The following is a 16,750-nucleotide window of genomic DNA, read 5'->3' as shown; positions in this document are numbered from 1 at the left end:
CCTACTAATGTTTGGTTGTGTGGTTTCTGGAATCAAGAATGGGTCACACTGACCCTGGCCGGTTTGCTCAGTGGTAGAGTATCAGCCTGGCGTGCGGAAGTCCCGGGTTAGATTCCTGGCCAGGGCACACAGGAGAAGCGCCCATCTGCCTCTCCACCCCTCCCCCTCTCCTTCCTCTCTGTCTCTCTCTTCCCGTCCAGCAGCCGAAGCTCCATTGGAGCAAAAGATGGCCCGGGCACTGGGGATGGCTCCTTGGCCTCTGCCCCAGATGCTAGAGTGGCTCTGGTCAAGACAGAGCGACGCCCCAGATGGGCAGAGCATCGCCCCCTGGTGGGCGTGCCGGGTGGATCCCGGTTGGGCGCATGCGGGAGTCTGTCTGACTGCCTCCCCGTTTCCAGCTTCAGAAAAATACAAAAAAAAAAAATGGGTCACACTACCTGACTTGTGGTGGCACAGTGGATGGAGCATTGACCTGGGGTGCTGAGGTCGCTGGTTTGGGACCCTAGGCTTGCCTGGTTAAGGCACATGTGAGAATCAGCCGCGGGTTGATGCTTCCCACTCTACCCACTCATCCAGCCTCCGGGCCTTTCTCTCTCCGTCTCTGAAAATCAATAAATAAAAATTTAAAAAATAATAAAGAATGGGTCACATAGCCCTGGTCTTGTTATGCCAAGGTTGCAGGTTCAATCTCCAGTGTGGACACACACAAGAATCCACCAATGAACGCATAAATAAGTGGAACAACAAATTGATGTTTCTCTGTCTCTCTCTAAAATCAATAAATGAAAATAAAAATAAAAAGAATGGGGTCACACTTGTTCCAGTTACTTATTCGTTCACTCAACAAATATTTACTCAGTGCCTATAGCATACCTTTTTTTTTTTAGTGAGAGAGAGGAAGGGAGAGAGATGAGAAACATCAACTCATAGTTGCATCACTTTAAGTTGTTCATTGATTGCTTCTCATACATGCCTTGATCGGGGGTGGAGTTGGGGTTTCCAGCCAAGCCAGTGACCTCTTGCTCAAGCTTGGGATCATGTTGATGGTCCTGTGCTCAAGCTGGAGACCTTGGGATTTTGAACCTGGGACCTCAGCATCCCAGGTTGATGTTCTATCCACTGCACCTCCATGGGTCAGGCATACATACCTGTTGTTTTCTAGGCACCAAGTAAGATACAGTACTTAACAAAGGAGCTTTCATTACAATGGGGAGAAAGAGAAAATAAACAAAATTCAAAAGGGTAGAAAGGAACAGCTGGTGGTGAATGTGAGGCTGGGTGGGGGAATAATAAGTGGTGGCTCTTTATGACCAGGTGGAATGTTATTTTACATAGGGTAGGAAGCTCTTTATCATGATGTCATTGAAACTGAAATGTGAAGTAAGTTAGGAGTGAGCCCCATAGCTGTTGGGAGAAGAGTATTCTGGGTGGGGGAGCCACAGGTTCAAAGGCCCTGGAACAGGAGCTTGCTTAAGAAACATAAAGGGGACTGCCTGATCAGGCGGTGGCACAGTGGATAGAGCGTTGGACTGGGATGCGGAGGACCCAGGTTCAAGACCCCGAGGTTGCCAGCTTGAGTGCAGGCTCATCTGGTTTGAGCAAAAGCTCAGCAGCTTGGACCCAAGGTCGCTGGCTCGAGCAAGGGGTTACTTGGTCTGCTGAAGGCCCGTGGTCAAGGCACATATGAGAAAGCAATCAATGAACAACTAAGGTGTTGCAACGAAAAACTAATGATTGATGCCTCTCATCTTTCTCCGTTCCTGTCAGTCCTTATCTATCCCTCTCTCTGACTCTCTGTCTCTAAAAAAAAAAAAAAAGAAGGAAACATAAAGGGGACCAACTCAAAGGATGGAACAGTGTGGGCAAGGCAGGATGGGGAGGGGATCGTTATTGAAGGGTTTTGAGCAGAGGAGGGCTGATCTGACTTACTGTTTGTTTGTTTTTAAGTGTACAATTCAATGATTTTTAGTATATTTGCAGAGTTTGCAACCATCATTGCAAGGAACTTGAGAATATTTTCATCACCTCAACAAGAAGCCTCGTTCCCATTATCACTGACTTTCTGCCTTTGTATAGAGAATGGATGGAAGGCCACATCAGGACAGACAAGATCTAGCTATGCTAGGACCAAGACCATTGGGGTGAGGCAAGCCAGGGGCTCACTCAGAAATCAGGGGTGATAGGGCAGTCCGTCAGCAGTGTTGGGAGAGAGGTGGCAGCCTATAGTTGGTAGTTCCGGTGGGCAAGTCATCATTGTTAGGTAGGAGTGGAGGAGTATCTAGAAAAAACTCACTGTTTTCCTTTACTCTCACACTGTTACCACACTCACAGCATTTCTGACACCAGATGTGTAGGTTTTCTACACATCAGATAATTCTTTGACATCACTTGGTTGTCCTACAATTCAGTTCCGTTCTGACACTGTCTACCTTCAGTTAACCTCAGATCCCATAGGTTAAGGGCTTAGATCTGATCAACTATTGATTTGATTGAAGGCCAATCTATCAACCCTTGATTTGATTGAAGACCAAACTAGTCAAACCTAGACTTGGTTGAAGGCTGATCTAGTCAAGCCTTGATTTGATGACATATACTAGAACTATTCCTGAGTGTTACAACTCTAATGTGCACAAGGGTGATCGAGAAAAAATTTATTAATAAGAGGGAGGGATCATCAGAAACTGTGATTCTCTAGTGGTCTCATCTTTCAGAGCAATAACTTCTGCCCCAGTGTTGTCTCAACTAATAAGGTGTTATAACCTGCAAGAAGAGACAAAGGGAGGAAGAGGTATTGGTGGGCCTTTTCTCCAGAAGGGAATCCCAAGAGCTTCAACATGAACTTCAACTGTGAACTCCCTGCAAGTCCACCATTGGGATAATGGTTCTCTATAACACTCTGAAATTTGAGAAATGAGAAATAACTCTCCTCTTATTTTGGGAAGGAGGAAAAGAACTTCTTAGTCAACAGAAGGCTTCCCTTTTAAAAATGAAGAATGTTATACTTACAAAGTACCTGTTTATGTTTAACGTGCTGAAATTTCATAAACAGAACAAATCCGTGAAACCAGAACCGAGATCAAGAAACAGAATATCACCAGCACAGAGCTTTTGTCCCTTTTGTTCCTTATCTCTCTGTAATGGGGCAACTGTTATCCTGACTTTAAATAGAGTAAGTTGACATTGTCCATTTTGGTAATTTGCTTAAACGGAATCATAGGATACATTCTTGTATTTGCTGCTTTAGCTCATTGATGTCTGTGGAGTTCATCCATTTGGATGGACACATTTTTTATGCTTCCTTCAATGATTCTCACAGCACACCACATCTTTTTCAGCACCATATACCTTTTACAATGTGGATGTGTCTAATTCCATGAAGACAAAGCCTAAAGAGAGAACATTACAGTTTTTATATGTCCTTTGGACCCAATTATTTCATCTTTTTCATTCTTCCCATTCTTTCCTTAGTCTGTAATTTTTTTTTTCCATACAGAGTATGTTCTCTGACCACAAAGGAATCAAACTAGATGTCAATTAAAAAAAAAAAGATGAGAAAATCTCCAACCATTTGAGAACAACAGAGGTCAAAGAGGAAGTCTCAAGAGAATTTTTATTGTTATTTTATTTTATTGAATTTATTGGGGTGACATTGGTTACTTTGGTATTTTTATGGAAGCTTCATCACATACGCATGATTGATTATTAACTCCACTTCCAGCCCCTCTCCCTTCTCCAGAGAACAGGGAGGTGCTGCCAGTTCCAAGCTTATCATGTTGGCTTTATGGAGACCAGGCCCCCATCCAGGAGACCACTAAGAGTCACCCTGGGAGAACAAAAGATGATTCTGAAGATTTTTTTTTTTGTATTTTTCTGAAGTTGGAAACGGGGAGGCAGTCAGACAGACTCCCGCATGCACCCAACTGGGATCCACCCGGCATGCCCACCAGGGGGCAATGCTCTGCCCATCTGGGGCGTTGCTCTGTTGCAACCAGGGCCATTCTAGTGCCTGAGGTAGAGGCCACGGAGCCATTCTCAGCGCCCGGGCCAACTCTGCTCCAATGGAGCCTTGGCTGCGGGAGGGGAAGAGAGAGACAGAGGAAGGAGAGGGGGAGGGGTGGAGAAGCAGATGGGTGCTTCTGCTGTGTGCCCTGGCCGGGAATCGAACCTGGGACTCCTGCACACCAGGCCGACGCTCTACCACTGAGCCAACTGGCCAGGGCCCGATTCTGAAGATTTTAAGGCATTTAGGAGCTCTGTCAGGAACCAGGGTCAAAGACTAAATATTAGAACAAAAGATTTTCATAGCACCCCTTTTTATAAGGGTTTTAGAAGTTCTGTGTCAAGAAGCAGGGGTGGAGACCAACATATATGTATTTCTTACTTTACAAGGGAATCCCTGGCAGGTGGGTGGTATTCAGGTGAGAGGGACCTCACAGTGGGCAGTGTGGTGAGATGCAGGCTTTTGGGCAGTTAGAATCAAGACTGCAGCACTGAGCTGCAGGACAGGGTAGGACTGCAGCTGCCAGGAAGATCGATGTGGTCTACTTTCTTTGAACCTTGGCTGCGGAGGAACTGGCTGTGTTCATACAGTTGTTTGACCTGGAACATAAGGTAGAGTGGGGCCAGCTGAAAGAATGGCTGAGTGCTAAGCCTCGCTGCCCACTTGGCGTTGGCTTCTTCCGTTTCTGTTGGTTGGGGTTGGGTTGACCTTGAGGTCTTGCTTGGAATTTAGGTGACTCAGCTGTAGCCATTAGAGGGCTAGGGAACCAGCCATTACAAACCCTTGTTATCAATATAGAACTCAATTGGAGGATTCTGTAACCTATGTGACTTTTTTCTTTAACTGAAATGTCCTTCTGAGAAATAGATTTTTAAAGATAATTAGTTTCTTGTGGGCAGGATTATCTGTATTCTCATGTTGTTTTTGCTGAAGTGCTTGGCATATGGAGTGGGCTAAATAAATATTTATTGAAGGAATGAACTCTTAATGTTGTTGCCACTGTAACAGCTTACTACAGTTTTAGTATCTTAAACACACCACTATTTATCATCTTACAGTCTGGAAGTCAGAGCCCAAACGAGGTCAGCAGTGCTGTGTTCCTTCCGGAGGCCCTGGGAAGAATTGGTGTCTTGCCTTTTCCAGCTTCTAGAGGTCACCTGCATTTCTTGGTTCTTGGCCTCTTCCTCCCTTTTAAAGCCATAGCATCTTCCATTCTCTCTGACTCTGACCCTCCTACCTCACTCTTATAAGGGCCCTTCTGTTTACATTAGGCCTACTTGGAAAATCCAGGATAGTCTCTCAAGATGCTTATTCTAATAACACCTGCAGACTCCCTTTGCCACACCCACAGGCTCTGGGGGGATATGTGGACATCTTTGAGGCCCATTCTGTCCACTAGTGCTTAACCTGAGTTCCTCTTATTATTTTTTATTACAGATTACTTATTTGATTTATACTTCAACATTAGTGATGTGACATTAGCTACCAAAATAAACAAAGCTGATGATGATGTACTTGGTTTGAAACAGTGAACAAGGAAATACTGTGAGATATGAAGACAGAGATTTTTGATACTGTATTTGTAATGCTGGTGGCCAAGGCCAGGCAGGTCCACATTGGATTCGGGCAGACAGTAGAGAAACTGCAGAGCCAGAAAGCTTTGGGCTGTTCCTGTTTTATAGTCTCGCAAGTGGACGAGCAAGCAGGGAAAACTGCTTCTCAGGCAGTTGGACAGCAAAATGGCCCTTCACGCTAGCGGACAGGCAATCCGCCATTCGCAGTCCACACTGAGCGCAAGCACCCATAGCCTTGCATAGATACACGTGGGGCGCTGCCACCTGCTCGTGCACTGAGCAAGCAAAGTGCTTGCAGCCAGTAAACCAGTGAGCAAGCCTAACAGCTGTTTTCCCAACAGCATTGAACAAGGGAAATAAAAAGTACTATTATCATAATCAATAAATAGCTATTAAATAGCAAATTAAGGTGCAGTAGATTAAAGGGAAATGACTTAGCTTTTTTAAAGTATTTTATTGATTGAGGTTTGCCTTTGTTTATTAGAGTTCTATAATAAACTCATCCATCTGAAAAGTGTTTCCTTAAGTATACTACTCATCTAATATAAAGAAGTCTTTTTTCTACATAAAGCGATTTAAGTGATACTATATAAAATATGCAGGCACTAAGGTAGCTAGTGGCTGTAGCTCAGGGTTGTAGGAGGGTGCAGTGTGCTTACCCTTCTCAGAAACTCGGAGGTGCTGACCTGCTATGCCAGACCTTGTTTGCCAAAAGCCCTTCAGCTTTTAGGAAAATTGAGGTGTAGGTTGGTAGCCTAGCAGATCCCCGTGAGCAGGGCCTGTGCTCCAGATGTGGCACCAGCTGAGTGTTGGTGTCCTGGTCTGCTCAGGCTGCAGTTACACAATACCATGACTGAGTGGCTTAAGTAACAGACATTTATTTTCTCATAGGTTTGGTGGCTGCAAGTCTAGGATCAGAATGCCCATATGGTTGTGTGGTGATGAGGGCCCTTTTGGCCTGCCTTCTCACCATGTCCTCACATGGCAGGGAGAGAGAGAGAGTGAGAGAGAGAGAGAGAATGCTCAAGCCAGCCACACTGCGCTCAAGCTGGTGAACTTGTGTTCAAGCTGGCGACCTCACAGTTTCCAACGCAACCTTAGCATCCCAGCTCGATGCTCTATCTACTAGTCAGGCCCATACCCACTTTTATGGAAGTTAACTTAGTGTTTCTCTGGCAGATCAAAGCCTCACTCCAAGTTTACTCCCCAATGATTGTGTGGCAGCCAATAAGAAGCCAGGTGCCAGCAGTACCTTGAGTCACTGCAGAGAGCAGTGCTTATCTCTAAAATTTGGGGAGCTCCAGTAGGGCAAAGGAGCCCTGTCAGGTCAGTGGTGGCAGCCAGCAGTTAGCATGGCACCTGCTGTGTGTCTTGGAGGCAGATTTGCAATCCCACTTGTCTTCCTTGGGGCAGTGGCATTCCTGGTGCCATCAGAGAGCTTAGCTTGCACACTGGGTGGTGTTATGGAGGTCAGAGTCTCTGAGTAATTAGGGGAGTAGCTGGTAAGGACTGTGAGGTTTAAGATGGGGTTTAACTACATACTTTGGAAGCGAATGCATGGTGCTGTGCTGTGGCTTGGGGATGAGCTGGTGGTAGGGTGGCATATGAGAGGACCTTAGGCTGGCGGGGCCAGGCTACTCTCAGTGTGCTAGGGTGCAGCAGAAGCTGCCCAGGCAAGAGGGATCTGTGGGTGCCAGAGCTCTGGTGGGTGCACTTTTATTGGGGAGGAGCAGAGGGCAAGTCTCCTGGGCAGCAGAAGCAAGAATAGCTCCCAGCCTGCGGCTGGAAAGGAGGCTGAAGTAGTGTAGGTTTGTTTCTGAAGGAGACAGGACTCAAACCTTCGGGAATCAGAATACTGCCCGCAGTTCTTTTTTTTTTTTTTTTTTTTTTTTTTCTGAAGTTAGAAGCGGGAGGCAGTCAGACTCCTGCATGTGCCCAACCAGGATCCACCTGGCATGCCCACCAGGGGGCGATGCTCTGCCCATCTGGGGCGTTGCTCCACTACAACTGGAGCCATTCCAACGTCTGAGGCGGAGGCCATGGAGCCATCCTCAGAGCCAGGGCCAACTTTGCTCCAATGGAGCTTTGGGTGTGGGAGGGGAAGAGAGAAATGAAGAGAAAGGAGAGGGAGAGGGGTGGAGAAGCAGATGGGGGCTTCTGTGTGCCCTGACGAGGAATTGAACCTGGGACTTCCACATACCGGGCTGATGCTCTACCACTGAGCCAACTGGCCAGGGCCATCCTGCCTGCAGTTCTTATTGGCAATTTCTGATCAACACTATTGACTGGAAAGGTGGTTTTTTCTTTGGAGAGGAAGGGTAGTAATTAGTAAATACCTTTTTATATAGTACATGTATATTAGTCATTTAAATGTTATATATTTAATTTTTAAGCTTGGAACACAACTATTTAATCACTTTATAGTCCATATTTCATGATTTAACTTGTTTTCACCGAATTTACAAAAAGTCATCAAACAAAATAGACTAGTTTCAACAGTATTATAAAACAATTTTTTATTTATTTTTTTTACAGAGAGAGAATCAGAGATAGGGACAGACAGACAGGAATGGAGAGAGATGAGAAGCATCAATCATCAGTTTTTCGTTGCCGTTGCGACACCTTAGTTGTTCATTGAAGGCCCTTGACTGCGGGCCTTCAGCAGACCGAGTAACCCCTTGCTCGAGCCAGCGACCTTGGGTCCAAGCTGGTGAGCTTTGCTCAAGCCAGATAAGCTCGCGCTCAAGCTGGCGACCTTGGGGTCTCGAACCTAGGTCCTCCGCATCCCACACCGACACTCTATCCACTGCGCCACCAGCTGGTCAGGCTATTATAAAACAATTCTGAAGATATATCTTGTTCAGCAAAAAGAAAACTAAAAGCTCACAAACTGTTTGAAACTTTTTATAGCTATCTGATAGTTTTTCACCAGAACCAAAGTGCCATAGACTCTCAGTCATTTGTTATTTTTAACAAGCGTTGAGCTGTAGGTGGGGTACCCTGTATACTTTCCTTCAGAGCCTTTTATTCAAAACAAGAGCTAGGCATCCTATTTTAGGTATATGTAGAATATTGTATCAATTGACGCTGTATTTGACTCAAAATAAGCAAAGGTTAGTGCAGTCATCAGAGACAATGCCAAGGGGGGTTTGGGGGGTGTGACTCCCACCCTTAAACTCTGTTAGTTCCACTAAGAATAAGGAATTGGCCTGACCAGGCGGTGGCGCAGTGAATAGAGCGTCAGACTGGGATGCAGAGGGCCCAGGTTCGAACCCCAAGGTCACCAGCTTGAGCATGAGTTCATCTGGGTTGAGCAAAAAAAGCTCACCAGCTCGGACCTAAGGTCCCTGAGCAAGGAGTCACTCGGTCTGCTGAAGGCCCACGGTCAAGGCACATATGAGAAAGCAATCAATGAACAACTAAGGTGTCGCTATGAGAAACTGATGATTGATGCTTCTCATCTCTCTCCGTTCCTGTCTGCCTGTCCCTATCTATCCCTCTCTCTCTCTCTTTGTCCCTGTAAAAAAAAAAAAAAAAAAAAAAGAATAAGGAATTGATCTGGACGAAAAAAGGAATTGATCTGGGGGAAAAAAACTACACACAGTAGGTACTTAAAACTCAAATCCAGCTTCAAGAAAAGATGCTGGTCCACCTGCTTCTCACTCTTCACTCTCCCTTCTCCCCAAGCCAATTGATGCTCCTCGTTGGTTCCTCTTTAACTGTTCACCCCAATCGGACCAACCTTCCTTAACAGGTCCTTTTAAAGCATAAGTTTCGTTGTTTTTTTATCAAAGGGAAAAGTAAATTGTCACCAACCCTCCCCCCACTCATTCTACTCTCCAGAAACAACAATTTTCCGTTGCTTAGTATACACCAAGAGGCAGCGCGGAGGATGGGGGCTTGCTTCCGGGGTCAGGGTGAACCCGGGCCCTGCCTTGTGCTGGCTGTGTGGGCTTGGGCACATTTCTTCACCCCCTCTGCCTCCATTTCCTCACTCTCAGAGCTGGGGATATTTATAATACATGCGTCACAGAGTTGTTGAGAGGATTACGTGAGTTGATACTGGTAAAGCACTTAGAACAGCACCTATGCATGTTATAAATATTTATTAAATAAACATGTCCAGCCTTTTCTGAGTACGTAGAAGCATTTACATGTAAATGCTGTATTTTGTTTTTTACACAAAATGGGACCTTATTCTCTCTGCTATTCTGCAACTTGTGTTTTTTTACTTGCCAGTGTGGCTTGGGCATCTTACCCTATCGGTACAGAAAGATCTAGCTCACGTTTTTGTGTGATTGTGTAATGTTCCATTATGTGGATGCACCAGAATGTGTTTTACAAGTAGTCTGTCGCAGTTTCCCATGCAGCTGGATCTAGTGTTTGCCATTACAGACAGTGCTGCTGCGAACCTCTTGCTACCTGGTCTTGCCTACATGTGTGCTCCTGTAGGCTGTATTCCTGGAAGTACAATCACTACAGCAGCGGGTATGCACATGTGACTGTTGGATACAAATGTCCACATTACCGTCCAGAAAGCTTTCTAGTTTGTACTCCTACTAAGAGAGTAAGACAGGGCTTAGAGAATAATGTCTGACAACGCTTTACTGCCCAAAACATTTAATGGTACATTGGTTAAATTCCTTTTTTTTTTAAGGGAAAGAGGTTAAGAAGCATTAACTCATAGTTGTAGCTCCTTAGTTGTTCACTTATTGCTTTCTCATATGTGCCTTGACCTGGAGGCTCCAGCTGAGCCCGTGACCCCTTGCTCAAGTCAGTGACCTTGGGTTCAAGCCAGTGACCATGGGTCATGTCTGTGATCCCATGCTCAAATTGGTGACCCTGCCCTCAAATTGGTGAGCCTGCACTCAAGCCGGGGACCTCAGGGTTTTGAACCTGAGTCCTCAGTGTCCCAGGTGGACACTCTATCCACTGCACCACCAACCTGGTCAGGTTCATATTGGTTGAATTCCTTAGTTTGGCCTTTATAGCTCACCATAACATGACCCCATCTATCTTTGCAGCTTTAACTGCTATAACTCTTATAAACCCTCTGCCTCAGTCAGGCCAGTAGTTTTTAATTAGGGTAGTTTGCCTCCAGGGGGCATTTGGCAATGTTTGATTTTCACAACTGGGGAGGAATGTGCCTGGCATCAAGGGTGTAGAGGCTAGGAGTGCTGCTCCACATCTTAGCATGCACAGGGTAGCCACCCACCGGGTATCTGGTCCAAATGGCAATAGTGCTGTGATTGAGAAACCCTGAGTGAAGCTGTTGACTAATCTCTAAAATTGCCTGTTATTTACCTGCCTCTAGTGCAAGGATGGACAAGATTTTATCTAATGTGTCACCTTTACTATACCTATATGGTGGCTAGAGAGAGCTATCCTGAGAATTCTAAAGCCCTGCCTGGGCTCACTGGGAGGATATGCTATACCTGCCATTTACCAAATTATAAAGTCAGGAGGGGCCTGACCAGGCGGTGGTGCAGTGGATAGAGCATTGGACTGGGATGCGGAGGACCCAGGTTTGAGACTCCGAGGTCGCCAGCTTGGGCATGGGCTCATTTTGTTTGAGCAAAGCTCACCAGCTTGGACCCAAGGTCACTGGCTTGAGCAAGGGGTCACTCGGTCTGCTGTAGCCCCACAGTCAAGGCACATATGAGAAAGCAATCAATGAACAACTAAGGTTTAGCAACCAAAAACTGATAATTGATGCTTCTCATCTCTCTCCGTTCCTGTCTGTCTGTCCCTGTCTATCCCTCTCTCTGACTCTCTCTCTGTTAAAAAAAAAAAAGTCAGGAGGGCAACATGGTATCTCCTCCCTTTTTTGTATTTTCCAAGGTTTCTCATGCATAGGTTTGTATATATAGTTGGTGATCAAATATTTTAATATTTCCTGAATTAGTGTCATCTTAAGAGTGATTAGAGGTTGTCTATAGGAACCAGCTCCTTCCCTAACCTGCCTCTCACTTACTGTTTGTCTTCAAGCCAAACATTTCTATTTCTTGTTATTTACTTTATATCTCAAAGAGCTTTGATATCCTAAAAGGAGGCAGTGGTTTGGCATTTACTTCATTGTCTTCTTGAAAATGATTATTGAATATATATAATTGTATAGTTTTCCATTTTAGGAAACAATAATGACAAAGGCAGGAAAGATCAACAGGGATTTATTGCATGGTACCCTGTCAATGAACTTAGGCTTGTAGTTATGGGGGGTAAATGATTTAGGGCCATTTTCAAATCTGGGCAAACCTTTTTTTCAGTGTTTGGAGATAGAGGTAGCTTATCAGGGTGTGATCAACTTTTCTGTGAAGGGCCAGACAGTAAATATTGTAGGCTTTGCAGGCCATGTGGTTCCTGTCACCATTTCAGCTCTGCTCTCGTCTCTTGAAAGCAGCTACAGACAGGACTTAAACAAATGGGTATGGCTGTGTTCCAATAAGACTGTGTGTACAGCCTGACCAGGCGGTGGCGCAGTGGATAGAGCGTTGGGCTGGGATGCATAGGACCCAGGTTCGAGACCCCGAAGTCACCAGCTTGAGCGCGGGCTCATCTGGTTTGAGCAAAGCTCACAAGCTTGGACCCAAGGTCGCTTACTCGAGCAAGGAATTACTCTGCCTGCTGAAGGCCCGCGGTCAAGGGACATATGAGAAAGCAATCAATGAACAACTAAGGAGTTACGATGCGCAAGGAAAAACTAATGATTGATGCTTCTCATCTCTCCGTTCCTGTCTGTCCCTGTCTATCCCTCTCTCTGTCTCTGTAAAAAAATAAAAAGAAAGGGAAGAAGGAAGGGAAGAAAAAAAAGACTGTACGTACAGAAACAGGTGGTGGCTGTAGTTTGCTGGTTCCTCTAAAAGCATCATTAGGATATTTGGCTGATGAACCTACATTGCAGCTGAATGGTTCTGATAAAGAAGTAACCAGGTATAACGACCACCCCTTTGTAATGGCCGCACCGGGAAAGGCAGTGATTTGCAACCTTTCTTTGCTTTCCCTTGCAGAGATGTGGTATGGTGTGTTCCTGTGGGCACTGGTGTCCTCTCTCTTCTTTCATGTCCCTGCTGGATTACTGGCCCTCTTCACCCTCAGACATCACAAATATGGTAGGTTCATGTCTGTAAGCATCCTGTTGATGGGCATCGTGGGACCAATTACTGCTGGAATCTTGACAAGTATGTTAGACATTAAAATACCAGTCAAAATATTTCCTATGACTCGTCAGTCAATTTCAGGACCCATTTTAGAAACGTGTGAGTGGGATGAAGAAAAAGAGTGGTCTTTAACCCTTTAACCACATGTCCCTTTTTTTTTATTTATTGTTTTTTTCCCTCACCTTTGGTCCCCCATTACTTGGCTAACATCTTTGATTTCCTGAGTTGGATTTTCTCTTGTTGGCTTCAGGGAAGCCATGCTAAGCTTTGTGAGGTACATCTTCTGACACAGGTTCCTAGCATAAGAAGGATATTTGTCTTTTTGGAAGCTGCTGCTTCTTTCTCATCAGCTGTCACTTGACTGGTAGCATTACAAGATGGTTGATGAATTACTTCCATTCGTTCGGGTGTGGTTACTTTTAAAGAAGGAAGAAAAATTCCAATGACAAGAATTCTGGTTTTAAAAAGCACCTGGTTATTTTTTCCTCTCAAGACTTTCTGAATAAGAATTGGAGTAGCATTCATATTATAAATTATTTTTACCTATTTTTTTCCCTTGGCTTTTGTTCATGACACAGGGATGAGAATAAGTCTAAATTTTTTAAAGCTTACAATTAAATAGAAATAACATGTGTATTTTATATAAATTAAAAAGTATAAGAAAGCAAAAATAAAAATCCTCCATTGCCACATCCCTAAATAGTAACCACAGTTTGCATTTTGGTATATGCTTTCAGACTTTTTCCTAGATATACATTTAAACATAAATATTGTCTTAAAAAATGGAAACTTAATGTTTCTACTAATTTGTAACTTTACTTTTTCCCCTCAAATTTAAACCTTGAGCTTCAAGCAGAATCTCACTTTGTCTCTTTGATTTGAGGGGTGTTTTATTGACAAAGTGGCCTTTTTTCCTATGTGTTCTGTAAATGATGAAACCTTCATGATAACACAGGAAGGAGGCCAGTTTTCTCCTGTTTGCATAAAGGAGTTTCCGTACTGACCTTATCCAATATCTTTTGAGACCCTCTGCACCGGTTTCCCTGGATTGCTGACTCTGAGGACCTGTTTCAGATTGCTCATCAGTGAAGTAGGGATAATACTGCCCACCTCGTATGCTGTGTGATGATTAAATAAAATAAGGAGTATATAAAGTATATAACATAATACACATCGTAACTGCGCAATAAATGCCACATTTATTTCTGCCTTTAAGATTTTATGCATAGAGTCCATTCGCTTCTTATATTGCTACTCCTTCTGTAAGTTTTTTTTCTTTCTTCCCCTTCTTCATCATCCAGATCCCACTTCAGGGCCCAGTTCAAGTTGCTTGGGCTTCTTTCTACCCAACCCACCTTTTTGGGAGCTAAATTATAAAAGGGCTCAGTGAAACATGTGCCTCTCAGATGCTGGTGCACAGCGTGTATTCATTGTCATTAGAGGTGGGCATTTCAAAGTCACAGTTCTACAGAAAACCAAATCAGATATTGGCAATATTATTCTTAAAATATGTTAATATGCCTTCCTATCACATTTATAAACTGTGTAGACATTTGACTGAGACACTGTATGTCTGAATCATTCAGAATCTCTTTCATGCCTGTGCTCTCTCTTGTGGCCCCAGCTAGATTCTGTATACTATAAGAATAGGGATCACACTTTACAAAACATAGAAGTACCTAAATATTTGAATGAATGAACACACTTGTGACCAAGGAGAATTTTGTTTGGAGCATTTGAGAGGGTCATCTAAGAACTTTGGATTAGTTCTGTTCAAACTAATGAAATCTTCACTTTCTTGGTACATTGCTGAGTCCTTGCAGCAACTCAGAGGGTACCTAAGTAGATACAAATGTTTGTGTTTGTTTTGTTTACTCAGTCTCTAGGGAGTTGTAATTACTAACATAAGAAACATGATTAATGACATAGGGAACAGAAAGAAATCCCTGAGTATTTTTCCCCTCACACCCTTTGAATTAATAGCAACTTTATAGGCTTAGAGTCCTTCTCTCTTCTTTTTCCTACCCCTCTCCTCCCTCCTCCATCCATTTCCTGAGGGGAACTCTGAGTATAGTAGAATGTGGAGTGGGGATTCCCTATGGTTTCTCCTGAAATATTTCTTACTCAGTCTCACATAGAAGATTCTTTGTCATTTATTGCCAAGAATTTGTTAGGTGCCTGTTAAATGCATGGGGAATAAAGAGATGTTTTTTGAGTTTGTAATCAGGTCATGTGGAAATTGCAGTTTTTGTGATTTGGGTTGTGACTTCCAGATGGTTTTATTCACTATGTCTAGGAGACTCAGTTTAAGGAGTCACCTTTCAACATCTAAAAGCACATATCCGTACTTTGCAAACTGTATAAGGAATACTTAAAGCCTCGACTAGTCAGCAAAAAGAATAGGGAAAACAAAGTATTTCTATAAATTTAAGTTTTACTGTAAAAGAACCTGGAACATTTTGCTTAAGGTAGAGTTGTAAGTGCTATCATTTCCTGATTATATTAATCTTGATTTTTCTTTTAACACTCTTGAATTTTTAAACAGGTGCAGCAATTGCCGGGGTATACCGAGCAGCAGGAAAACAAATGATCCCATTTGAAGCCCTCACCTTGGGCACTGGGCAGACGTTCTGTGTCGTGGTGGTCTCCTTTTTACGGGTTTTAGCTACTCTATAGCATACACCTTGATGCTATGATGTCGAACCGAGGTTTTATAGAATCCTCAAAAAGAAGACAACATGGAATGTAGTGTTTTCATAATTTTTCAAACGGAAGCAACATGGATGAAAGAGAATATGAAGAACAGCATCTTGGCTTTTTCTTAAATGTGAAGCTCCAGGAATTGAAGATCTTTTAGGACTCCTATTGTTCTCAACCAAAACAAATCAAGTTTCATTTTGTTTTTTTGTTTTGCTATTTAATTTAAACAGTTTGACAGGTGCACCTTTTCCCAAAGCCAGGTCAACGGTGCTTCTGCGTTAGCTGTCTTTGCACTGAAATTGAGAATATTCTGTGAGAAAATGCAGTATTGGATAGTTCAGAAAAACTATGGAAAATACTGGTTTATTTCTGAGCAGAGTGTACTGTACTAAAAGATATTTGATATAATCTTGATTAAAATTTGGCAGGCTCTTGTTTTGCTACATCTTCCTGATAGTAAGTGCCAAATAGGTTTTGGTTGAGTGTCGCTTTGTGAACAAATTTGGTGAAAGAAAACAGAAAATAAATCTATAACACAAGTAGTGGCTTTTATGCCACTGTTTTTTTTAAAAAAGGAGATAACTACTGAGTGATGTGACATTTCATGGATAACTATCTTGACCTCTGATTATTTAATATAAAGAGATGTGAATTTGTTTTATGCATTTTATCAAAATAAGCTAGCTAATTGAGACTTTTTTTTTTCAGAATTTCAGTACCACCTTTTCCTATCTCTTTTATTCTATCAATTGTATTTGGTTTAATTGGAAACACACCCTATTAAACAGCTCAAGTTGGAAATTTTAAGCCAGATGAATTAGGATACTCTTTTGACATTAAGGCACATAAAAAAATACTTTAAACATTCTGTTATAGTTTTCCTTAGTGACTTTGGTTATTACTGGCTCTTGAAAAACCGGCCCTGGCCGGTTGGCTCAGCGGTAGAGCGTCGGCCTAGCGTGCGGAGGACCCGGGTTCGATTCCCGACCAGGGCACACAGGAGAAGCGCCCATTTGCTTCTCCACCCCTCCGCCGTGCTTTCCTCTCTGTCTCTCTCTTCCCCTCCCGCAGCCAAGGCTCCATTGGAGCAAAGATGGCCCGGGCGCTGGGGATGGCTCTGTGGCCTCTACCTCAGGCGCTAGAGTGGCTCTGGTCGCAACATGGCGACACCCAGGATGGGCAGAGCATCGCCCCCTGGTGGGCAGAGCGTCGCCCCTGGTGGGCGTGCCGGGTGGATCCCGGTCGGGCGCATGCGGGAGTCTGTCTGACTGTCTCTCCCTGTTTCCAGCTTCAGAAAAATGAAAAAAAAAAAAGAAAAA

General features: G+C 43.7%; 1 protein-coding gene across 2 annotated transcripts in view; it reads left to right on the top strand.

The window, feature by feature from the left end:
• TMEM170A (transmembrane protein 170A) overlaps positions 1–16,750 on the top strand; it is a 20,739-nt gene extending 3,989 nt beyond the window's left edge. The window contains exons 2-3 of one of the 2 annotated variants that reach the window (XM_066242846.1): positions 12,582–12,683; positions 15,277–16,750. In XM_066242846.1, coding sequence (XP_066098943.1) covers positions 12,582–12,683; positions 15,277–15,407 — 233 coding nt within the window. In that variant the 3' untranslated portion in view covers positions 15,408–16,750. Of the gene's footprint in view, positions 1–12,581; positions 12,753–15,276 lie in introns of both variants that reach the window. The other variant, XM_066242844.1, reaches the window with a different exon arrangement.

The sequence above is a fragment of the Saccopteryx bilineata genome, chromosome 9 (genome assembly GCF_036850765.1).
Source record: "Saccopteryx bilineata isolate mSacBil1 chromosome 9, mSacBil1_pri_phased_curated, whole genome shotgun sequence".
Lineage (NCBI taxonomy): Eukaryota > Metazoa > Chordata > Mammalia > Chiroptera > Emballonuridae > Saccopteryx > Saccopteryx bilineata.
The sequence above is the reverse complement of the archived record's forward strand: the minus strand, read 5'-3'. Positions and strand labels throughout refer to the sequence as shown.